Below are 17,907 nucleotides of genomic sequence, written 5' to 3'. Positions count from 1 at the left end.
CTTACTCAGGCTACACTACCTAAAGCAACGGCTGGCCTGGTGCCATGTGTTAGACGCTCCTCACACCACAGAAAGGCTAGATGTGAAACCTAATTAATCAAACACCGCACTTCCCATGTTCTGTAAGCCTGCTGATAGGTTAAATATCTCTAGTTCCACTCACTGAAGCTGAATTCCACCTGTTACCTCCAGGATCAGCGCGTCTCCCTCGTGAGAGGCTGGCAGAGCAGCAGAATCAGAAATCAATAAGACACAGCAGGAAGAAAACTGTAGCTGAAAAGAAATAGGAGAGAATTAGGAGAGAAAAAAAACGTACAAGCTCATTTTTGAACCCAAGGGGCTGGAGTGCCACACTGAGTACTAGCACTGGTTTAAGAAGAAGGAGAGGTGAAGGCTTTACAGAGAACAGAAGGGATTCCTTTAGAAGTTTGAAAAGATCCCATTTTACTGACTCAAAAGTATCTCTTGAAAAGGCCATTAGGAACAGTAAAAACAAATTTCCATGAGCGTCATCTTTATTTTTGAGAAAGAACCAGAACACAGAAGAGCATCTTTGTGAGGATTTAATGTGGTTTCAGAAAGACTGTGGGAAACCTTTGGTTCTCCTTTTGGTACTTCATGGATAACAGTAGTGAGATTGCTGTCAAGTTGAGGGGTGGATGGCATTCAAAGTTTGTTGAAACTTGAACGTGTAGAAAGCGACAAGCCCAACTATTGATGTAAATGAAGCGTTCTTGAATAATCACAGTTCAAATTTTCCCCTTCAGATTTGAGAACTCAAAAGGCAACTACAGTGTTTGTGCTAGAGAGAATGGAGCGTTCAGTTACATTTTTTTTTTTTCTCATCAGTTTCACTTGCTACAGGATGGGACTAGGAATGGAAATGATATTAAGACCATGATGCCAAAAGCATAATTAAAGGAGAGCAGGAATAATCCCAGTTCCATGTGGATCAGATGTACATTCCCCACTGTATTTTTGTTGAATTACACGGAGCATAAAGCATGGAAGTTTATTCCAGCTGCAGGTGGAGGGATGATTCCCGATACAGTTGTAATAAAAAGGTGATACCTAACCCAGAATAAAACTTGCTTACAGAAGGTTAAGCTGTTATTTGTTTGTTTGTTTGTTTTTAAAGCAAATGGGAGCTGGGACAGTGAGTTAAATCACATCAGTGCTTTACATCGTTGCTCCGTTATGGATCCTTCATTACAGTTAGATTTGCTGTAGGGTCAAACCATGACCTAACAAATCTGTTTTTAGTGGTCAACGTGAGTAAAATTAAAAAAAATAATAATAAAAAAAAAAGGGGGGGGGGGAGTAATTTAATGTCAAAAAAGCAATCTTGCAGTTTTAATGGGCCGAAATATTTGCCATTGGGAAAAGTCCTCTTGGAGCTGTTCCTGACATATGATGAACAGATTTTTTTATTTAGATAGATTCCAGTGCTTGGAGAAGCTATCCCCTGAAGAAAGAAAGATCCCGTGGCTGAGCATGTAAGCTTTCTTTTCTGACAGACATCTTTGAAATAGGTAAAGAAATTCATTCCGCTGTAAAACATCAGTAATTCAAGGAGCAGATGATCAGCATACAATTGATCCATTTTATCACAGAAAGCGTTGTGCTGACAACTGATAAGACAGCCACTGAGTGTGAGTATTGGCAATCAGTAAAGCATCAGGATGCCCACCAGAGTACTCCGATGAGTGACCTCAAAGAACTGAAGAACTAGAAGGTGATGCAGCTGTGACAGAGACTTATGCATGAAAATGAATCCTGTATTTCTCCCTGCCTTTTCTGAATACCAGGCAAGGTCAGAGCGGTATAAAAGTGGCTTTGTTATACACCAGTAACCTAAGCAGCAAAATGGTAGGATTATTGAGCAAATGGGAGGTGGAGCATATTCTTTTATTTGAACCAAAGGATGATGGTTTATGCTCCTGGTGCAGCCTCAGAGTGTTTTATGACATCTGGCAAGTAATTTTGTTTGTCTCTTTCTTTTTCTCTCAATAGAATAGTTTTGAGTGAATAACCTTACTGAAAGTCTAGAGCATCATGAAATGGAAAGCAACAGAGGGATGAAGCATGCTATACTTTACTTCTGTGGGTGAGTTCACATTCTTAGAGTAGATATTTGCCAGTTTGCTTGCGATGAAAAACCCAGTGATGTACCGCTGAAGTACACTTTACTTCAGCAGTAAAATCTTGTAGCTGAGGTCCAGGGCAGACAACTGGGGACAAGTACCTCCCCACCCACTGCATTGAGATGATTTGCGAATGCCCTCACAGGGTCTATCAGATGCAGAATAAGCTCTGATTTTTCAAAACTGCTTAGTAGATTTCATTGTCCAGTTAGTATTAATAACAATTAGTGACCTGTGCACACACATCTCTTTGGCAGGTTTGTAAAAAATTAGGATCAGCGTAGCAGTGTATTTCAAAGATATTGTAGGGGAAAACATATTTGCATAGAGAACTTTTCAGTATGGGGAAGAAATCCCAAATCTATAGCAAAAGCTTGGTGTAATTCATCCTTAACTGCCTGTCTGCGGTTTGGTAACGTATGTACAGCAAAGGAGAATTACAACACTTTTCCATGGTAAGTTTAATGTCGTTTCCTTCAATGAGGGTAAATAAATTTGCTTTAAATCCCCTTGGGTTTTAAAAACTGGTTATTTGGTATGCAGCGATAGATGAGGAAAAATGTTTGCTTTTTTTTTTTTTCCTTGGAATGTCTTAAAATAATTTATTCACAATATAGATAAGTAATAATCCAAATGCAGTGAGGTGAGAAAAATCTGAATCTCTTGGGAGCTTCTAAACCTGAAGAAAAAAAAATGGAAAGAAAAAAAGACCTGACAAACTGACACACTCAAATCCTTCTATACTCAAAGTATTAGCAGAGCCAGGTACTGAGCAGGCAAATGAAGCCACTTTACACTAATGTACCAGCCCAGAACAAACCTGGGAGGAAACCTAAGGTTATAACAATTGCTAACAGTCTAACTTTTCTATTTTCCACTTCAGTACTGCCTACATTGCTTTACAGTGCTCACAACAGGCCATCTTCTTCATTGGCCAAGTTACCTTCTGGTGGGGGGAGAAACCTGGGTTTATGTCTTATACAACAAAATATTTTCCATTCAAACCATATCTCAGAGGATATTCAAGCTGGTCATGTTTAAATAAGCATATCTGGCATCAAAGAGATTTAAAGTGCTGAAAGAAGAAAACCTTGCACCTTAGGGAGGCATTTTTAATAGTTTTCAGTAATTTGCTAGACATAAACAAATTCTGATCAGGGACCTCTTTATCAGGCAGTGCTGTACTCTCAGGAGAGCTTAAATATTAGCTCAGGTACCATCCTGCCACATCCCAGCTCCTTAATTCCCAGCCAGGTAGAACAAGTCTGCAAAAGACAAGGGGGGGATATCACACCTTGCAATGAAGCAGAGGCCTGTGGGGGGGAGTATGGCCTTTATTTAAGTAAATATGGTGTATCCCTATCGTACTGATAGCAATTCCAAGCAAAATAACATAGGGCTGATAAGAGGCCTCGCTAATAAACCATTTCAAGAAGATATTACTGTAACATTATGAAAACTAGGCTTTGTCAAGTTAACCAGATACCTTTCTTAATATCATGCCTGTCAAGTAGTAGTGCTGATATAATAAACCTTCAATTGGTAAGACATCTGATCTTGTCTTTCATAATATTTTGATTGAGAAAGAGGAACAATCTAAGTCAATATCACAAATATTAATTGGACTGAAAGCTAACCGTTGGGTCTCAGAGTGCAGTTGTAAGCAGACTCATCGCTGAACAAGGCACGGTTCCCTTCTGTCGGTTCTTGACCCCGCACCACTTAATGTGCGATCAGTGACCTAACAGAAAATACAATATCATTACTGGTGATCTGCAGATGTACAAAGTTAGGGGCAGGTCACCACTACAAAACCTAATCTGAATCACTTAATGAGCTGAGCCTAAGCAAATAGCATGTTTTTCAGCACCACCAGATGTAAAGTCATCCGCCTAAGAATAGAGCAGCAGCTGGACTGCAGGGCGGGAGGCAAAGTCGTAGAAAACAGTGATTCAGAAGAGAAATAATCAGCTGAGCACGAGCTCCTAATGAGATGCTGTGACAAGAGGAGCTAACACTTCCCTGGAAGCCAAAAGGAGGGGACACCAAGGAAGACGAGGGAGGTTTTATTACCTCTGTTGCAGGCATGGCTGCTGAGATCCTGCAACCTCTTCAGGGAGAGGGCTGGAGGAAGGCTCCCCCGAGGGCTGGACAGCACATCTTTGAGACACCCAAGGAGCATGGTTCATTAAGAAATCAAAGGTTAAATGACACTTTAAATGCAGTCTGTAGAAATGTACGTGACAGATGTAACGATAAAGGGTTCTTAGCTGGACATCAGCACCAGGTTGCTGTATACTGGAATATTTTCAGCAGTGGGGAAGGCTGTCCACCGAAACAACCCACCCACCATTTGCCTGCCACGACAGTGACCACCACTGGAAATATTTAATGATATGTGTGTGCTCCCAGGTACAGGAAAAGGTCATTTCCAGTCCTCTCACCTCCTTTTTCAGATTTTGGCCATCTCTGTAACTGGCTACAGCTTTCCAACACTTTTTTCACTTGTGTAACTTTTTCAGCATGAGCCGTAGCTGCTTTGAGCAGCACAAGCTGTGGGGCAATCAGCATTCACAAATAAATAAATAAATAAATAAATAAATAAATAAACAACCAGAACAGCTTTATTGCTGACCTTTGGCTCTAACTCCGTGCTGTAAGAGCAGTATCAGCCACCGAGAAACTTAAGCGTGTTATGGTGCAAGGGCACCTCCAAATAACATCAGCTTATTGCTGTCCCTTGGCATTTCGAAAGCATTGGGTGCCTGCTGGGTTTTGCTGTTGTTTAGGGGAATGAGGACCATGGGCAGGTTTTATTTTCTCTTTTCATTTGTTTGTGTTGATAAACTAGAGTGGAGGTTTTCTTAAGTGCTCATTGTCAAAGTCCTTAAGGGAAAAATGAGAGAAAAAAGTGGAAACATGGGGTGGGGCCAGGGGGGAAGAGGGATCTTTCACAGACATTTTCCTATTCAGTGTTGATGGTCCCCCTCTTATTCACATCAAAGCCACTCTTTTGGAGGTCCCTTACCAATCCTCACTCAATTTAGGTACAATTTCTAACATCCCACATGTTGTGCAAGTGCGAGTGGGTGACTCTCGGCTCTGCCATCTGGTTAATCACACAAGTAGCAGGGGGGACGCACAGAGGGCTTGTGCCTCATCCTTTCTGCAGCTGTTTCACAAGCAAATGGTAATTCCTCTCTCAATGTTTTGCTCTTTCTGGGAAAAATAACTTGCCTAATGAAGCAGTGCTGAGCAGCTCCTGTGTCCAGACAGATAGGAGTGAAATGCTTCGGTTTAAAATGCAAAGTCACCTGTGGTGGCAGTGCCTTTGAACAAGTCCCCCAAGGCCACATTTCAAATAATCCCAGGGCCAGCTGAAATTAATGCAGAAAGAAATTCAGAAAAACGCGGGAGAAGCATATCGGAGGGCCTGGGACTGCGGAAGACAATCCTGGATGAGCTGTAGTCAGGCACATCCTCTCACACCCCGTTAGCAGAGCCACCTAATTACTCTGTTGCGGGCAGGGTTTGACGTGTGTGTTGTGTATCAGGGACATCCAGAACTTGAAAGAAGAGTGAGGCAGTCACTGAATCAAAGATCAATGAACCTGTCCTTCTTGTCCCCTCTTAGAGCAATGAGAAACCACAAGCTACGAGCTCTGACATCCCAGATGCGTCCTACCTGTAGAGAAAACCCACCTGGAAATGGAGGTGCTCTACTTCACCAGGACACGAACCTCTGGAAGTGTGGCATGGCCAAGCTCCAGCTGCATCTGCCTCAACAGGCCCGGCCTCGTGAGAACTGTCAAGGAGGAACATCCCTGTATTTCCAAGAGTAGCTGTGGAACTGGCTACAAATATGAACAGAGAATTATGTGCTGGGAAGGAAAACTGCTATGAAAAGGCAGGCGTGGGGGCCAGAGGGATACTTGGCTCTTAGCCTGAGCCAACACTAGAGACAGAAACCCTTCCCCTGCCCACTTCTGACTTTCTTAGCCTCTTCGATTGATTTTCAACATACTGTTTTCTTGTTCTTCAGAATTAAATCATTTATGGTGTAAGTCCTTGAGGTTTCAGGCTTACTTCTGTGGGTTCCATAATGCTTATCAGAGAGTAAATGTTATTCTTTCTGGTATATCAATGATACAATTTTTTTTTTTTTTTTCCCAGCTAGTTGAATGATTATTACATTCTTCAAATCAATTCTCATTTTTCTTTAATTGCTTCTGATGCCCTTGGCACTGTGGAGTGACAGGGCCTGCTACCAGGGTAACTCAGTGGTCTCAGCTGCAGGAGAGGCAATCGTTGGTCCTAAAGGCTGGTGGTTTTATCCAGGCCAGAAAGGACAGAGAAAGTAGTTGTCAGAGGAATTTGCCAGGCAAAGATTCATACTGCCACCTATGTGAGCCTACAAGATGCATGCGATAAGCAGCATGCCCGTGTTTTATTGAGTTGTCTTTAGGAAATGCCAGCTCTGGGATGCAGTTCATCAGTCCCTTGAATCTTGCGCCAAGTACTCTGTAGTGTAAAAGGACAAACTGAAGCCAAAATAGAAGCGTTCATTTCTTCAGCTTTGTGCTCCTGTAAATAACACAAAGCACTGGGCGATGAGGGACTTCCATCACTGGGATGCAACTGCTTGAAGACTGGTTATCTCCCTCCCTCCGTACAGAGTAATGAACGTTATCTCCTTGGGCTGCACCTCTGAGGACGTTGTCCACAGCCGTGGCCCAGGCACTGACCGTCATGGCAGCTTCACGTGCAAATCCCTCATGCACAAGCACACTCATGCACAAGGTTGACGCTTCTTTGCGGGCTCACAACATTGCAGTGGCAGCTTCTCAGGATGACCCCGAGGTCCAGCTCTCAGGGAGATTTTCCGCTAGCAGCTGCAGCGGAGGCTGCCCTTTGGTTTCCTCGGAGGCAGAAATCCCAGCGGCTACGTCCACACCACAGGGCTTGACCTCCAACAGCTGCCGATTACCGCTGCTGATCCGTGCCCCTGGCAGCCGACTCGACATACCACTGCTCCAGCAGCTGCCTGCCATGAACACGTACCCTTATCTCTCAGCCTGCAGCGTGCGCTCAGTCTCTTTATTTCCCTTCGTGCGATCATCAGACATTTCTGCGTTTTGTCGTGATAAATACCAGACTGTTGAATCTCTAGGGCTGCCAAGAAACGCATCTCGGCGTAGCACAAATAGAGCTGCTATTTTTTTATTTCTTCCTTTAGTTTAACATTTATTCCCGCTATTGTTGTCCCTAGAAGAATAAATAGGGCTGCACGTTGCTAGCAAGTTGCTCCAAATACATTAGGTGAAAGAATAAATAACATGATGTACCAAAGGCTATGAAGACCAAATATATTATATAGAGATAGTTGAGCAAAGGGTGTGATAACGTGCTGCTCATTGTACAGGTGCACCAGTGCTCACTGCAGGATGAAATTAGATTGAGTCATCTCCCGGTCTGCAGGTCATGCACCTGACACTGCTCGGATTTTCTTCTGTCTGTGCAGGTGGAGCACTGAGACAGGAGCACATCCATCGCAGCCCTGCATGCCAGAAAAAGGTTTCAATGCTCGCACCACATTGCACAGCGTAAGGCATGAGGGGTCCTGGTCATCACCGCTTTGCTACAACATCTGAAGATGTCTTTTCTATTTCCATTTCCTAAGTGGCATAGGTTTCTCTTTTCCCTCCTCTCAGAAAAGATGAGAGATGTGCAGTGTGCGAGGAGATAATGTTCTAGGTCATCATCCGAAGGCACGTTCAGCGATGCCGAGTGACTCTCTGAAGTGGAGGTGCTTTGACAGGCAAAACCAGCTCGCTCTGATGACCGCTGCCTGCTGCTGCAATAACCTGTGCTGCGTTTTCAGACAGCAGGACGCAGTGCTTGGTCTGGCTGGCTCCCTGCTACCAGTGTACCCGCCCTGCCAGCCTGCGGCCACTGCTCCTGAGCCACTTCTGCAGCACAGCCTAGCTGTAGCATTTTGTGCGCTGCAGAGGTCACATCCCGCAGGTACTTCTTACTACTGGATTTTGCTGCCTGCATAGCCACGCACCCCTGCTGTTATTTCCGTTGAGAGGCAGGAGCCTGGTCCTGCACAATCCTGCAACCTAGAATTGAATTCTGACGGCAGTCATGCAAAGCACCAAGGCCTGGATTTTAGCCTTTCTCGAGAACATGTGGGCTTCTCCTCAAGGATATCCTTACAGCCTAGTGGAGCAGGAAGCACTCCTCTTTCCTGCTGGTATTATAAAATGAGTTATTACCCAGTGTCCGATCTTCCATTCTTGAGCCATTTCCAAGGGCCGTGTTCAGCCACAAGGCTGAAGTTTCCTGTAGCTGATGATGGTCACCATGCAGACCACAAAGCCCTGCTGCCCCAGCCCAGGGGGCATACCTAGCTCACCACTGGCGTGGCTGCAGGATTTCATGCAAGACCTGCTCGAGGATAATAAGGTGGAGAGCAGGCAGTCCTCAGCAGGTCAGAGAGCAGAGACAGAGAGGAGAAACATCATCACGTGGCAGAAAGCAGTGGGTTTGGTAAGACACAGAGTCTTGGCTGCCATCCCAGGGCTTGGGATGGTGACTGCTGACCAGCAGCTCCTGGAGGAGGTTGGGCAGGGAAGGAAGATACTTGGGGTGGCACGGGGAGCCCAAAGAGAAGGGTTAGCAGAGGACAGCGGGACAGAAGTGTTTGCAGGGAGAGAGGAGTGAAGGGGAGCCGGGGGAGGAGGGAGGTCACAGGTGTAGTTCCTTTCTCTCAGAAGGAACAAGAAGGACGCTCTGCAGAGACGGCAGCACAGGCAGAAGGAGGGGAGTGTTTGAGAAAGAAGTACTTAGGTGGTAAGAAAGTGGTGAGAATTGGGGGGAGGAATATAATGAAAAGGGAAAAATAATGATTTTGTAGCTTGACCGATAATGAAATCAAAAGAGAAGAGAAAGAATCTGACCACCTGACCAGCTACATCCTCACGCCCAGGACCCTGGCACCATAGGGACGTAACAACTCGTACTGTCCGGGAGACATTATGGTGAAGAATACCACCAAACACTGGCAAAATACATTCCTTGCCTTGCGAGGAGTCAGGCCTTTTTCTGAATTTCCTCCAACCATTCTGAGTCTCAGCTCCTTCGCTCCCATTTGCGAGCGCTTCTCTCTCCCCTGTAGGCAGCTACCACGTCTTCCCTTGCGTCATTGACTGTGTGACTTCAGCTAGGAAGAGTAAAATAACAAAAACTTGAAGAAAACAAAAAGGCAAAGAAACGACACACGGACATTTCACTGCATTTTGTAGTAAAGCACAGTGACTCCTACAGTTCAGACCAGTATCACTACCACTCATTTAGACCACACAAGCAATAAAATAAACATCACAGCAGACAATTCAGGCCCCTGGGACCCGGAGCATCCTAAGCCAGCAGCGATGCAGGAGGTGCAGAAGCCAAGTGTCGGCTCTGTGGCAACGTGGCAGCATCCACGCTCAGCCTCTGGCACTGTACCAGCAGCTGCCGATGCTCCTGCAGAAGCTCGGGATCATTGGAATCCTTTTTTTCCCCTCCCCCAATTAAGTGAAATTTATCACAGAATTCAAACACAGTGGAAATGACCCAAAGGCAGGCTGATGATGCAATTGCAGAAGCTCTCTTTCCTTAGAGAAATCAGCCTAAACCACTAATGATTGGAGAAATGGCCTCACAGCCTATTATTTGGTGGCCATTTACATTTCAAGGTCTCCATCTCCTTTCTCGTGTGAATCCTTCCTTTTGTGTAATTAAAGCTTATGAGCTGGAGACTCATTTTTAAGGTACCCTGTTCTATTGATCTGTAATGGCACTTTAGAGGTGAAAACTAATTATATTAGATTTTAATCAACTCAGCTTTGGTCATGGATAATGCTTTCACCTGGAGGAATCAAGCTGACTGTCTCTCACCTTTTTCCTATTTATATTTTAGCTGCATTGTTCAAGAACAATGTAGCATCTTCATTCTGGAGGAATTAGTCATTTACTGTATGTAGAAATCTTCAGCATGGAGTAATCTCGCCATATTCAGCCAAGCAGGTAAGCACATACTGAAGTCTACAATTAAAATCCTTAATTAAATCCTTAAATTAAGCACACACTTAAACGCTTTGCTAAAGAGGGATATAATCTCTAACATGCTTAAGATAAAGTGTGTGTTTAAGTGCTTTATTGAACTGGTGCAGCACAAAGTATATTCCTGAGCAAGGCTGCCATAGGTGTAATCCCACCGAAACCCCGTTTGCCTGCATCCCTTTACCGACACCAACCCCACGAGGCCCCTTTCTGGCAGGTCCCACCCGCAATTTATGGTGTGTAAAAACCCATCAGGCTGGGTCCAAGGAAGCTCGGGGGCTTTGCCTGGTACCCCAACAGAGGTGGGCTGAGGCTGATATTAACCAAAAGTTACCTCTTGCAATTGGTTCCCCCCGCCTGGATGGGTGGTGGTTCATCCAGCAGTTATCAGCACTTTAATTCTAGCCCTGTGCATGTGAAATAAATGCAGTAGATAAGCACTTTAACAGGGCCCTGTCTGTAACATTACTCAGGCTTTGCTGCGTAATTAAATTTGTTTTATTTGGGTCAAAGATCTGGAGTGTGTACATTTAGTGGGTGCCTTATTTTATAGGCTAGCTTTCACCATACATATTTTATACATATATATGGGAAGCTCTCCCCTGGAAGGAACACTGCCATGACAAAACCCTCGCCTTTAAAAGGCTGCAAAGCTGGGGCTGAGCAGTGCAAGTGGTGGCGATTTTAACCCTCATCTGCCCTTCGCAGCTGGGCAGTTTGTCTCCTGCTCAGCACAGTGCTGCTGAGGTTCCACTGCCCGTCCCCATTCGCTCCGTGCCCACCTCTGCCCTCACCCTGCTCTAACTTCAGAGGGATCCGCACAGCAAAAGCGGCTCTCCTGGCAAAAAAGCAGCTCTCCCTACACATCAGAAGCAACCCTCCTGTCCAGGCTAAGCCCCAAGCTGCCCCATCAGCCCATCTGTATGGCCGTGCCACCCTCCCCACACCAAGCCCTATGGTCCCCACAGCAGGGACATGGCAGCGGGCGCTGGGTGGTGCTCTGCAGCATTGCTCCTGACTCCCCAGAGCCCTTACCTGGCAATCCTGCCTCGAGCACCGCCCTGTGTCCCCAACTCACCAGGTGGCTTCTCCGTACCCACAGCAGGAGCTGAAGCCCAGCAGCAGGCTCTGGGGTGCACTGACCCAACGCTGCCCTAGATTTGGAAAACATTTGTGCCGGCTCTCCAGCCCTTGCACCACTGATCCAGGATCCCCCTCCCCACGATGCCGTGCCCTGCTTTCTGCGGGCCGAGGGCTTGGAGAGCCCTCGCCCCACTGTTCCCATCACTCAGGAAAGGAACAGTGATGTTTTATCACCTCCAATTCCCACGAGGCCCCGAAGACCAAGCCCGTGGCATTCCCATCCTGCAGGAACATCTGCCCCAGCAGAGCTGACCCGGGACAAAAACCCAGTGCTCCCAGTGCCCACTTCTCACTGGAAGAAGCCAGAGATGAAGAAGCAAAACCCACACAGGCACTTTTCCCACTTCTTCCCATCCCCTGTCACACCCCTCGTCTCTAATGCAATTCACAGTAATTAACGTGAGCCCAATTAAGCAGGAGGGCTGCAATCAGGAGTGCCTGTGTGAGGGGTGGCAGGACTGTCACTTGGTTGTTTCAGGTGGCAGCAATTTGTTTAAAGAAACGATTTCTGTTATTCAATAAATGGCAGTTTTAATTTCTTCTTCATACATGATCTTAAAATGAGATTTTAAATTTTTTTATTTATTCCATAAACAATATAACAAAACTCAGCAAGTTAACAATATGACATTTTCACCATACAGAGTCAGTCACAAATATTTAAAACCTTTGCAACAAGAACAACAAAACCAAAAATATTACAAGAATAATTTACAAGAGGATCTATAAAACAGCAAAGCGCTCACAAATTTTCCAGTTTCCTTTACACAATATCACTACACTCTTTCACAACATTTCTTTTTATTACAAAATTCCCAACAAAAGTTTAATTTTTTTCTTTGTATTTTGGTTTTTAAAACCAGAAACTTTTAAGTATACATCCTTTTATTAACACCCGAAGGTGCAAAAAAAGGGAAACCTCACACATACAAACACTTCACAGCACTTTTCTAAGAAAAATATACACTTACAAAATATTTTACAAATTGGCACACTTAAAAATATACAAGATTTTGTAGGCGTCTTAGAGTGATCCTTAAGAATTATACTTCAATTGACTCTACAGAATATTTATAAAGCTTATTCTAAAAGAAAAAGGCAAATAATTTCCAAACATGTTAAAATTGCAGTGTAAAATGTTAAACAGAAATGGATATGTTACATTCATAAAAAGGGCCATTTAATATTCCTTAAATGCTTGAGGGGGGATAAAAGTTTTCTTTAGCACCATAAAACAGTAGCAACTTACTCGCGAGGTGCCTCTAGTTCTATGGAAGTTAACTCAAGGAGCAGTACATTCAAATCTCTGTAGGCAGCAGTCAGAACGGCCACAGCCAGCGCTGCGGGCAGCGAAACAGAGCATCTCCTTCGATTCCTACCCTGCTTCCCACGGGGAGTAAAAGACAAAAGGAGTTTAACTGGAATCTTTTTTTTTTCTTTTTTTTTTTCATTTATTTTATTTTAAAGTCTTCCCTTTGTGCTTTTGAAACTTTTTTTTTCCTATCTATTGAAGGGTAGCGGTGAATACAAATTTTATTTCTTGTTTCCTTTTGCACCAAGTGTTCAAAGGCTCAGTAAACGTGTCTGGCAACCCAAGTATCCTGCGGGATGGAGGGCATCCTCCTTTTCTAGATCCGAATTCCCTTAGATGGCTGTTACTCCACTGTCATTAGTGTCACTTGTTTACCTGAGAAACAGATTTGAAAAGCCTTGCTTCTACCACAGACATTGTACTTTGTTTATTCTATATATTATTTTTTTTGCATTATTTTACACGCTGAAGAGATAAAGAGGCACATTCTCAAATAGATGTCAGCGCCTTGAACCATGCAACTTCCACCGGACTCCTTGGGAGCTGCATAGGCAAAGTCCAACACACTGAGTTGAGAAAGTAAGACCAAGGGCCTGATCCTGCACCGACTGAAGTCCATGCACCTGATCCTCTTCTCATTTACACTGACTTCAATGGAGTTTTCTCTCGGCTCGCGCCGGGGTCAGGCTGTGCTCCAGGAAAGCACCTGGGCAAGTGGTGGCCCCGGCAGCGGGTGCTCCTGCCCAAGTGCTTTGCTAGATCGAGCCCTCACTTAAAGAATATGGTCCGACAGGTATGGGATTAAAATGCTTAGAATGTCTCTATTTTGGTTCCTGGCTCATTGGAGCTGTAATGTTTTTTAAAAATAAAATAAAAATAAAATAAAATAAAATAAAATAAAATAAAATAAAATAAAATAAAATAAAATAAAATAAAATAAAATAAAATAAAATAAAATAAAATAAAATAAAACAACCAGCTTTCCTCTCCGGACAGAGCTGCGCAGCACCGCTCGCCTCCCTCCACCAAATACCTCGCTAAACCTGGTCTGTAATCCGTGATTCTCCAACAACTCTTACGTTAAAAATAATAATAAAAAAGCAACATGTAAACCTGATCAAGTTTTTATTTTTATTTTTCAAATGATTACTTGAATCCCCATCAGTGATATTTTTCTATTTACAAAACCTCTATATGCAAGTACCTCCAGCAAAACTGTGGCCTTCGGGGTCAGGCTGGCTGCTGCCGGCTCGCTGTAAGGTTTCTTTTGGGAGGACGTCACCCTCGCTACGTATTCCCCGAAGGAAGGTCATGTTAAACTGCCCTGGTTTGGTCTGATCTCACCCCGTTTTCATGACCGTCCTTTGCAGGCAGTTGTTTTTTAATTTTGCTGCTGATTGTAACTCGCCCAACTGCAGCGTGCCAGCACGGCGCAGTTTGAGAGGAGAGCGCGACCACGTCAGGGTCCTTCCACACGATGCCTCTACAGCAGGAGTGGGGCGAGATCAAGTAGAAAAGACATCTTAAGGGATGCTGCAGAATAAACATCTTTGTGCGGCTTGAATTAATCACCCTGAACAGCCAGGAGTCTGACAAGAAGATGGCTGACGTGCACCGGGATTGGAGAAGATGACGAATTTTGGGATGGGAAAAAGGCAAAGTGAGCATGGGGTGGCACGGGGAGCCCATGGGGTGCTGGATAGTGGGCAGGGGATGGATGAGACATCCCCATGGCTGGGAGAAACAAAAATTCAACATTCCTGACAAGAAAGGGAAACAGACAAAATAAGCTTATATGGCAAGAAATGAGGCAAAAGTGGAAGTGATTAAAATCTTGAGGTAGTGATAGGCAGGTGGAGATAAGGGCCAAAAGGGGATGACTGATGTTTGGCTCAAGGTAGTCGCCCAGTGTTGGTAGTCTGAGAGCAGACAGCAGTGGGGTTAACTTCTGCAGGGACAGAGAAAGGCCAGAGTTGCTCCATGAGGGATTGGGGGGGGTCTCTAAAATTTCCACAGTCAGAAATTTTGGGGAAGGATGTGGGATGACAATTGGAGATGGCAGAGAAATTGGAGCAGCAGAACTGAGAGGAGAGAAACAAGGAAGGCAGCTGGCATTTGTGACCAACAGTGTCCTGAAACGTCCAGCAGTCGGGTTGCTCCTGGGTTTTCAACATACGTTTTATGCCTTATATTCATGCCCTATTGCACATTCCTCAAACGCAATAAATATTGCTATCTATTTCAGTACAAGGTACTTTATCATTTTTTGATTTATGGACCACATGGTTAAAATGTTCAGCACGAAGAACACAGCATGGGCCAGTGGAAATGTGCTTTCAAAGGATGGTTCTGGGTCGAAAAGAAGGGACGTGCCGCGTCCCAGCTCCAGGCCTGACCTGTCTCCATAGGAGCAGCAGCCTGCAGATCCCAAACCGTGGAGCCAGCAGCCCCTCGCCCTTTGGCACACAGGAGGAGCTCCCCAAAAACTGGCTACACGAACACATTCAGGACTTGTAAACTTGGGTGACACTACAGATGGAAAAGACAGCTCCGGGGGATGTAAGGGAGAGCAGTGTGGTGGGGGAAAGCCAAACACCCAGGGATGGAGTCCCAGCACAGCGCTTGTCTCCCGGATCCTGAGCATCTCCCAATCCACCCAGGGTCTGGCCATACCTGGAGTGACTCGCTCCGGGCAGCACCAGCCGTGCTTACTTCACCTGTTACATAAAACGCATTACCGTGCCATGCTCTCTCGTTGGGACTGCTGGCCCTCAAGATCTGAGAATCTGCTGGGAGCATTTTGATGCCAATTCGACACTTGGCGACTACGTCTCGATTCCAAGTGGTCAATGAGAATTGCTCTGCTTTTTTGCTAAGTGAACCTACATAGCCTGTTCAGCCACTCCTGATGCTTTGCCTTTGGCACGGGCTGGAAATGACCTGCTTGTACAGAGAACTGAGTCTAGCCACGTCCTCTGTGAAACACACTGCCTCTACGCCCACAGGCATGGCAGCGATCTGTCCGGCTGTATTAAGGCTCCTCTTCCTCACCCCTTCCTATTGCATAAGTGTGTCCAAGCCTCACACCCCTCCGGTCCTAGCAGCTCCCAGCTAGCAGGTCTCTTGCATATCAAGGTTTCATAAGAAGTCAGCAGCAAAATGCACAGGCTCTCAGTTGCACAAGGAAAAGAGATGAATATTTTTGTTGTTGTTTTTTTTTTTTTTTTGTTATTTTCCTGGAGGGCGAGGGTGTGGTGAGTAGGGTTACAAATAAGGCCTTTTGATAATACATTTAGCATTCAATACTTAACGCTGTCTAATAAAGTCTAGTCATGTATGATCCGGCCCTGATCGGTGACATCACCAATAGTTCTGGTTTCTTCCTTACACTACGAACTGAATCAAAGGAAAGGTTCAGAGCTGTATTTAAAACTAATGATTTTGCTTTCAAAATTTCAAACTATATTGGCATTGCAAGGTTAGACATTTAGGAAACACCAAAGCTATGATATGAGAGCACTTTTGACAGGCTCTGCATCAAAAATGTGTAAGAAACTACTCAAAGTAAATAGCAATAAATGTATGAAACATATTAGTTCCATTTTTATAACTATTTTAGAATTTATCCCAGGTTATTATAAAATATATAAAACTGAGATACAAAGAATTAGCAATGTAACTTGCATTTCAAATGCTCTTCAGCTACAGGTTTTGCTTTAAGAAAACAGACACTTGAAAAGCAGCTGTTTCGTAGTCTCTAGATGCAGACACTCGACTTCCTGTCAGACTTACCTGGAGTGGTTTTCTGAACTCCTCCACCATTTCAACTCTCTCCTATAATGAAACTCAACATTTCACCATTATGTTTTTCTGCTCATGGTTTTAAAGAGAGGACAATACAATTTCCCAGCATCAGTTTCAAAGTTCCTTTTTTCTTTGTATTTTTCCTTTTTTTTTCCTTTTTTTTTTTTTTTCCTTTATGAGCTTTAAACCACAGGGTGAATCCATGAAATGAGGTAAGTAAATTTGGCACACTTTTAGTCATGTCCATAAAACTTTTGGTAAGTTGTATAAGTGAACAATATTGTTTTCATCGTGAGTTACAGGTGCTTTCAAAGGGGGTGGTTAGTACTTAACTGGAATGTTTCTAGTAAAATCAAAAGGCATAGCTGCAGAAAACACTCACAACCCAATGTTGATAGAGAAGTAAAAATATATACAATACAGTCACTTGTTCATAGTTTGGCACAATTTTTTGTTGTTGTGGGTAATAGTGCATAAACTACTGTACAACAGTATGACTTTTAAAACAGTCTTTCACAGAGAATACCAGATTAGGTTCGCTTTCAAATAATAAATTCCCACAATTTCAAACTCTTCATTTCAGCACTTACATTTCAACATACCACAAGGCATATTTCGAAAGAAACAAACGAAAAAAACAAACGGAAAAAAGAAACAAACATCAAACGTCTTTTTTCTAGAAAAGGGAGTCTCTTCTTCAAATACAGGAAAAACCAAAAATGTTGTTTCTGCTTTAAGAAGAATGGAGTCTGATTCCCTGCAGAAAAACCAAACATTTTATGCCATCTTAGTTAGCTCGTGTGGAGTCACCACGACAGGATCAAATGCGCTAAACTCTGACACAGGAGATGAAGCTTTATGATGCAGGTTAGGAGATAAACAGCAGAGGGGGCTAGAAAGCACTCAAAATTGCCACATGAAGCTCAATTATGAATGAGTTTTCATTTTCAAACTAAAGAGCCTTTAGTTTAGAGATCTTGGCTTTTGGATGCATAACCTCTTTTTTGTGTTTTATTTTTTACAAAATGTTCAAAAAAAAGTCTTTCCTTTTCAAAATCATTAAAAAGAGCATGTAATCATTTTGTATTTCCCCCAATAAATAAGTAATTAAAAACTGAAGAAGCCAAACAGCAGAAAAGAGTAGCCTTGTTAGTTTTTTTTTAACCCCAGCCAAGCCAGAAAATTGGTCATTCTTTTAGGTAGCTTGCAAGTAATAATTATTTTCATGCATTAAAAAAAAAAAAAAGAATAAAAAAAAAGAATAAAAAACCCAACCCCCCCAAAAAACAACAACAACAAAAAAAAACCAACAAAAACTGTAAAAGGGGAATGTCTCTTTCATGCAACTTTTGCTTTCAGGAAGGAAAAAATGAGGAACAGCGGGCTTAGCAGGTA

The 17,907-nt window shown here is 43.8% G+C and overlaps 1 protein-coding gene and 1 long non-coding RNA gene across 10 annotated transcripts in view; one reads left to right on the top strand and one right to left on the bottom strand.

Annotated features, from left to right (window-relative positions):
- Positions 1 to 115: 115 nt before the first annotated feature.
- Positions 116 to 6,378, top strand: LOC125183571 (uncharacterized). Its single transcript, XR_007165812.2, has 3 exons — positions 116 to 1,813; positions 2,014 to 2,107; positions 5,779 to 6,378. It is a non-coding gene; the product is annotated as an uncharacterized lncRNA (long non-coding RNA).
- Positions 6,379 to 11,957: 5,579 nt separating this feature from the next.
- Positions 11,958 to 17,907, bottom strand: part of NEXMIF (neurite extension and migration factor) — a 140,269-nt gene continuing 134,319 nt past the window's right edge. For 8 of the 9 annotated variants that reach the window (XM_067005197.1, XM_067005196.1, XM_067005199.1 and 5 more), the window contains one exon: positions 11,958 to 17,269. In XM_067005197.1, coding sequence (XP_066861298.1) covers positions 17,092 to 17,269 — 178 coding nt within the window. In that variant the 3' untranslated portion in view covers positions 11,958 to 17,091. The remainder of the gene's footprint in view (positions 17,270 to 17,907) is intronic. The other variant, XM_067005195.1, reaches the window with a different exon arrangement.

Source organism: Anser cygnoides, chromosome 13, assembly GCF_040182565.1.
Source record: "Anser cygnoides isolate HZ-2024a breed goose chromosome 13, Taihu_goose_T2T_genome, whole genome shotgun sequence".
Classification (NCBI taxonomy): Eukaryota; Metazoa; Chordata; class Aves; order Anseriformes; family Anatidae; genus Anser; species Anser cygnoides.
Note: the sequence above shows the minus strand (reverse complement) of the source record. Positions and strands in the feature narration are given on the sequence as shown.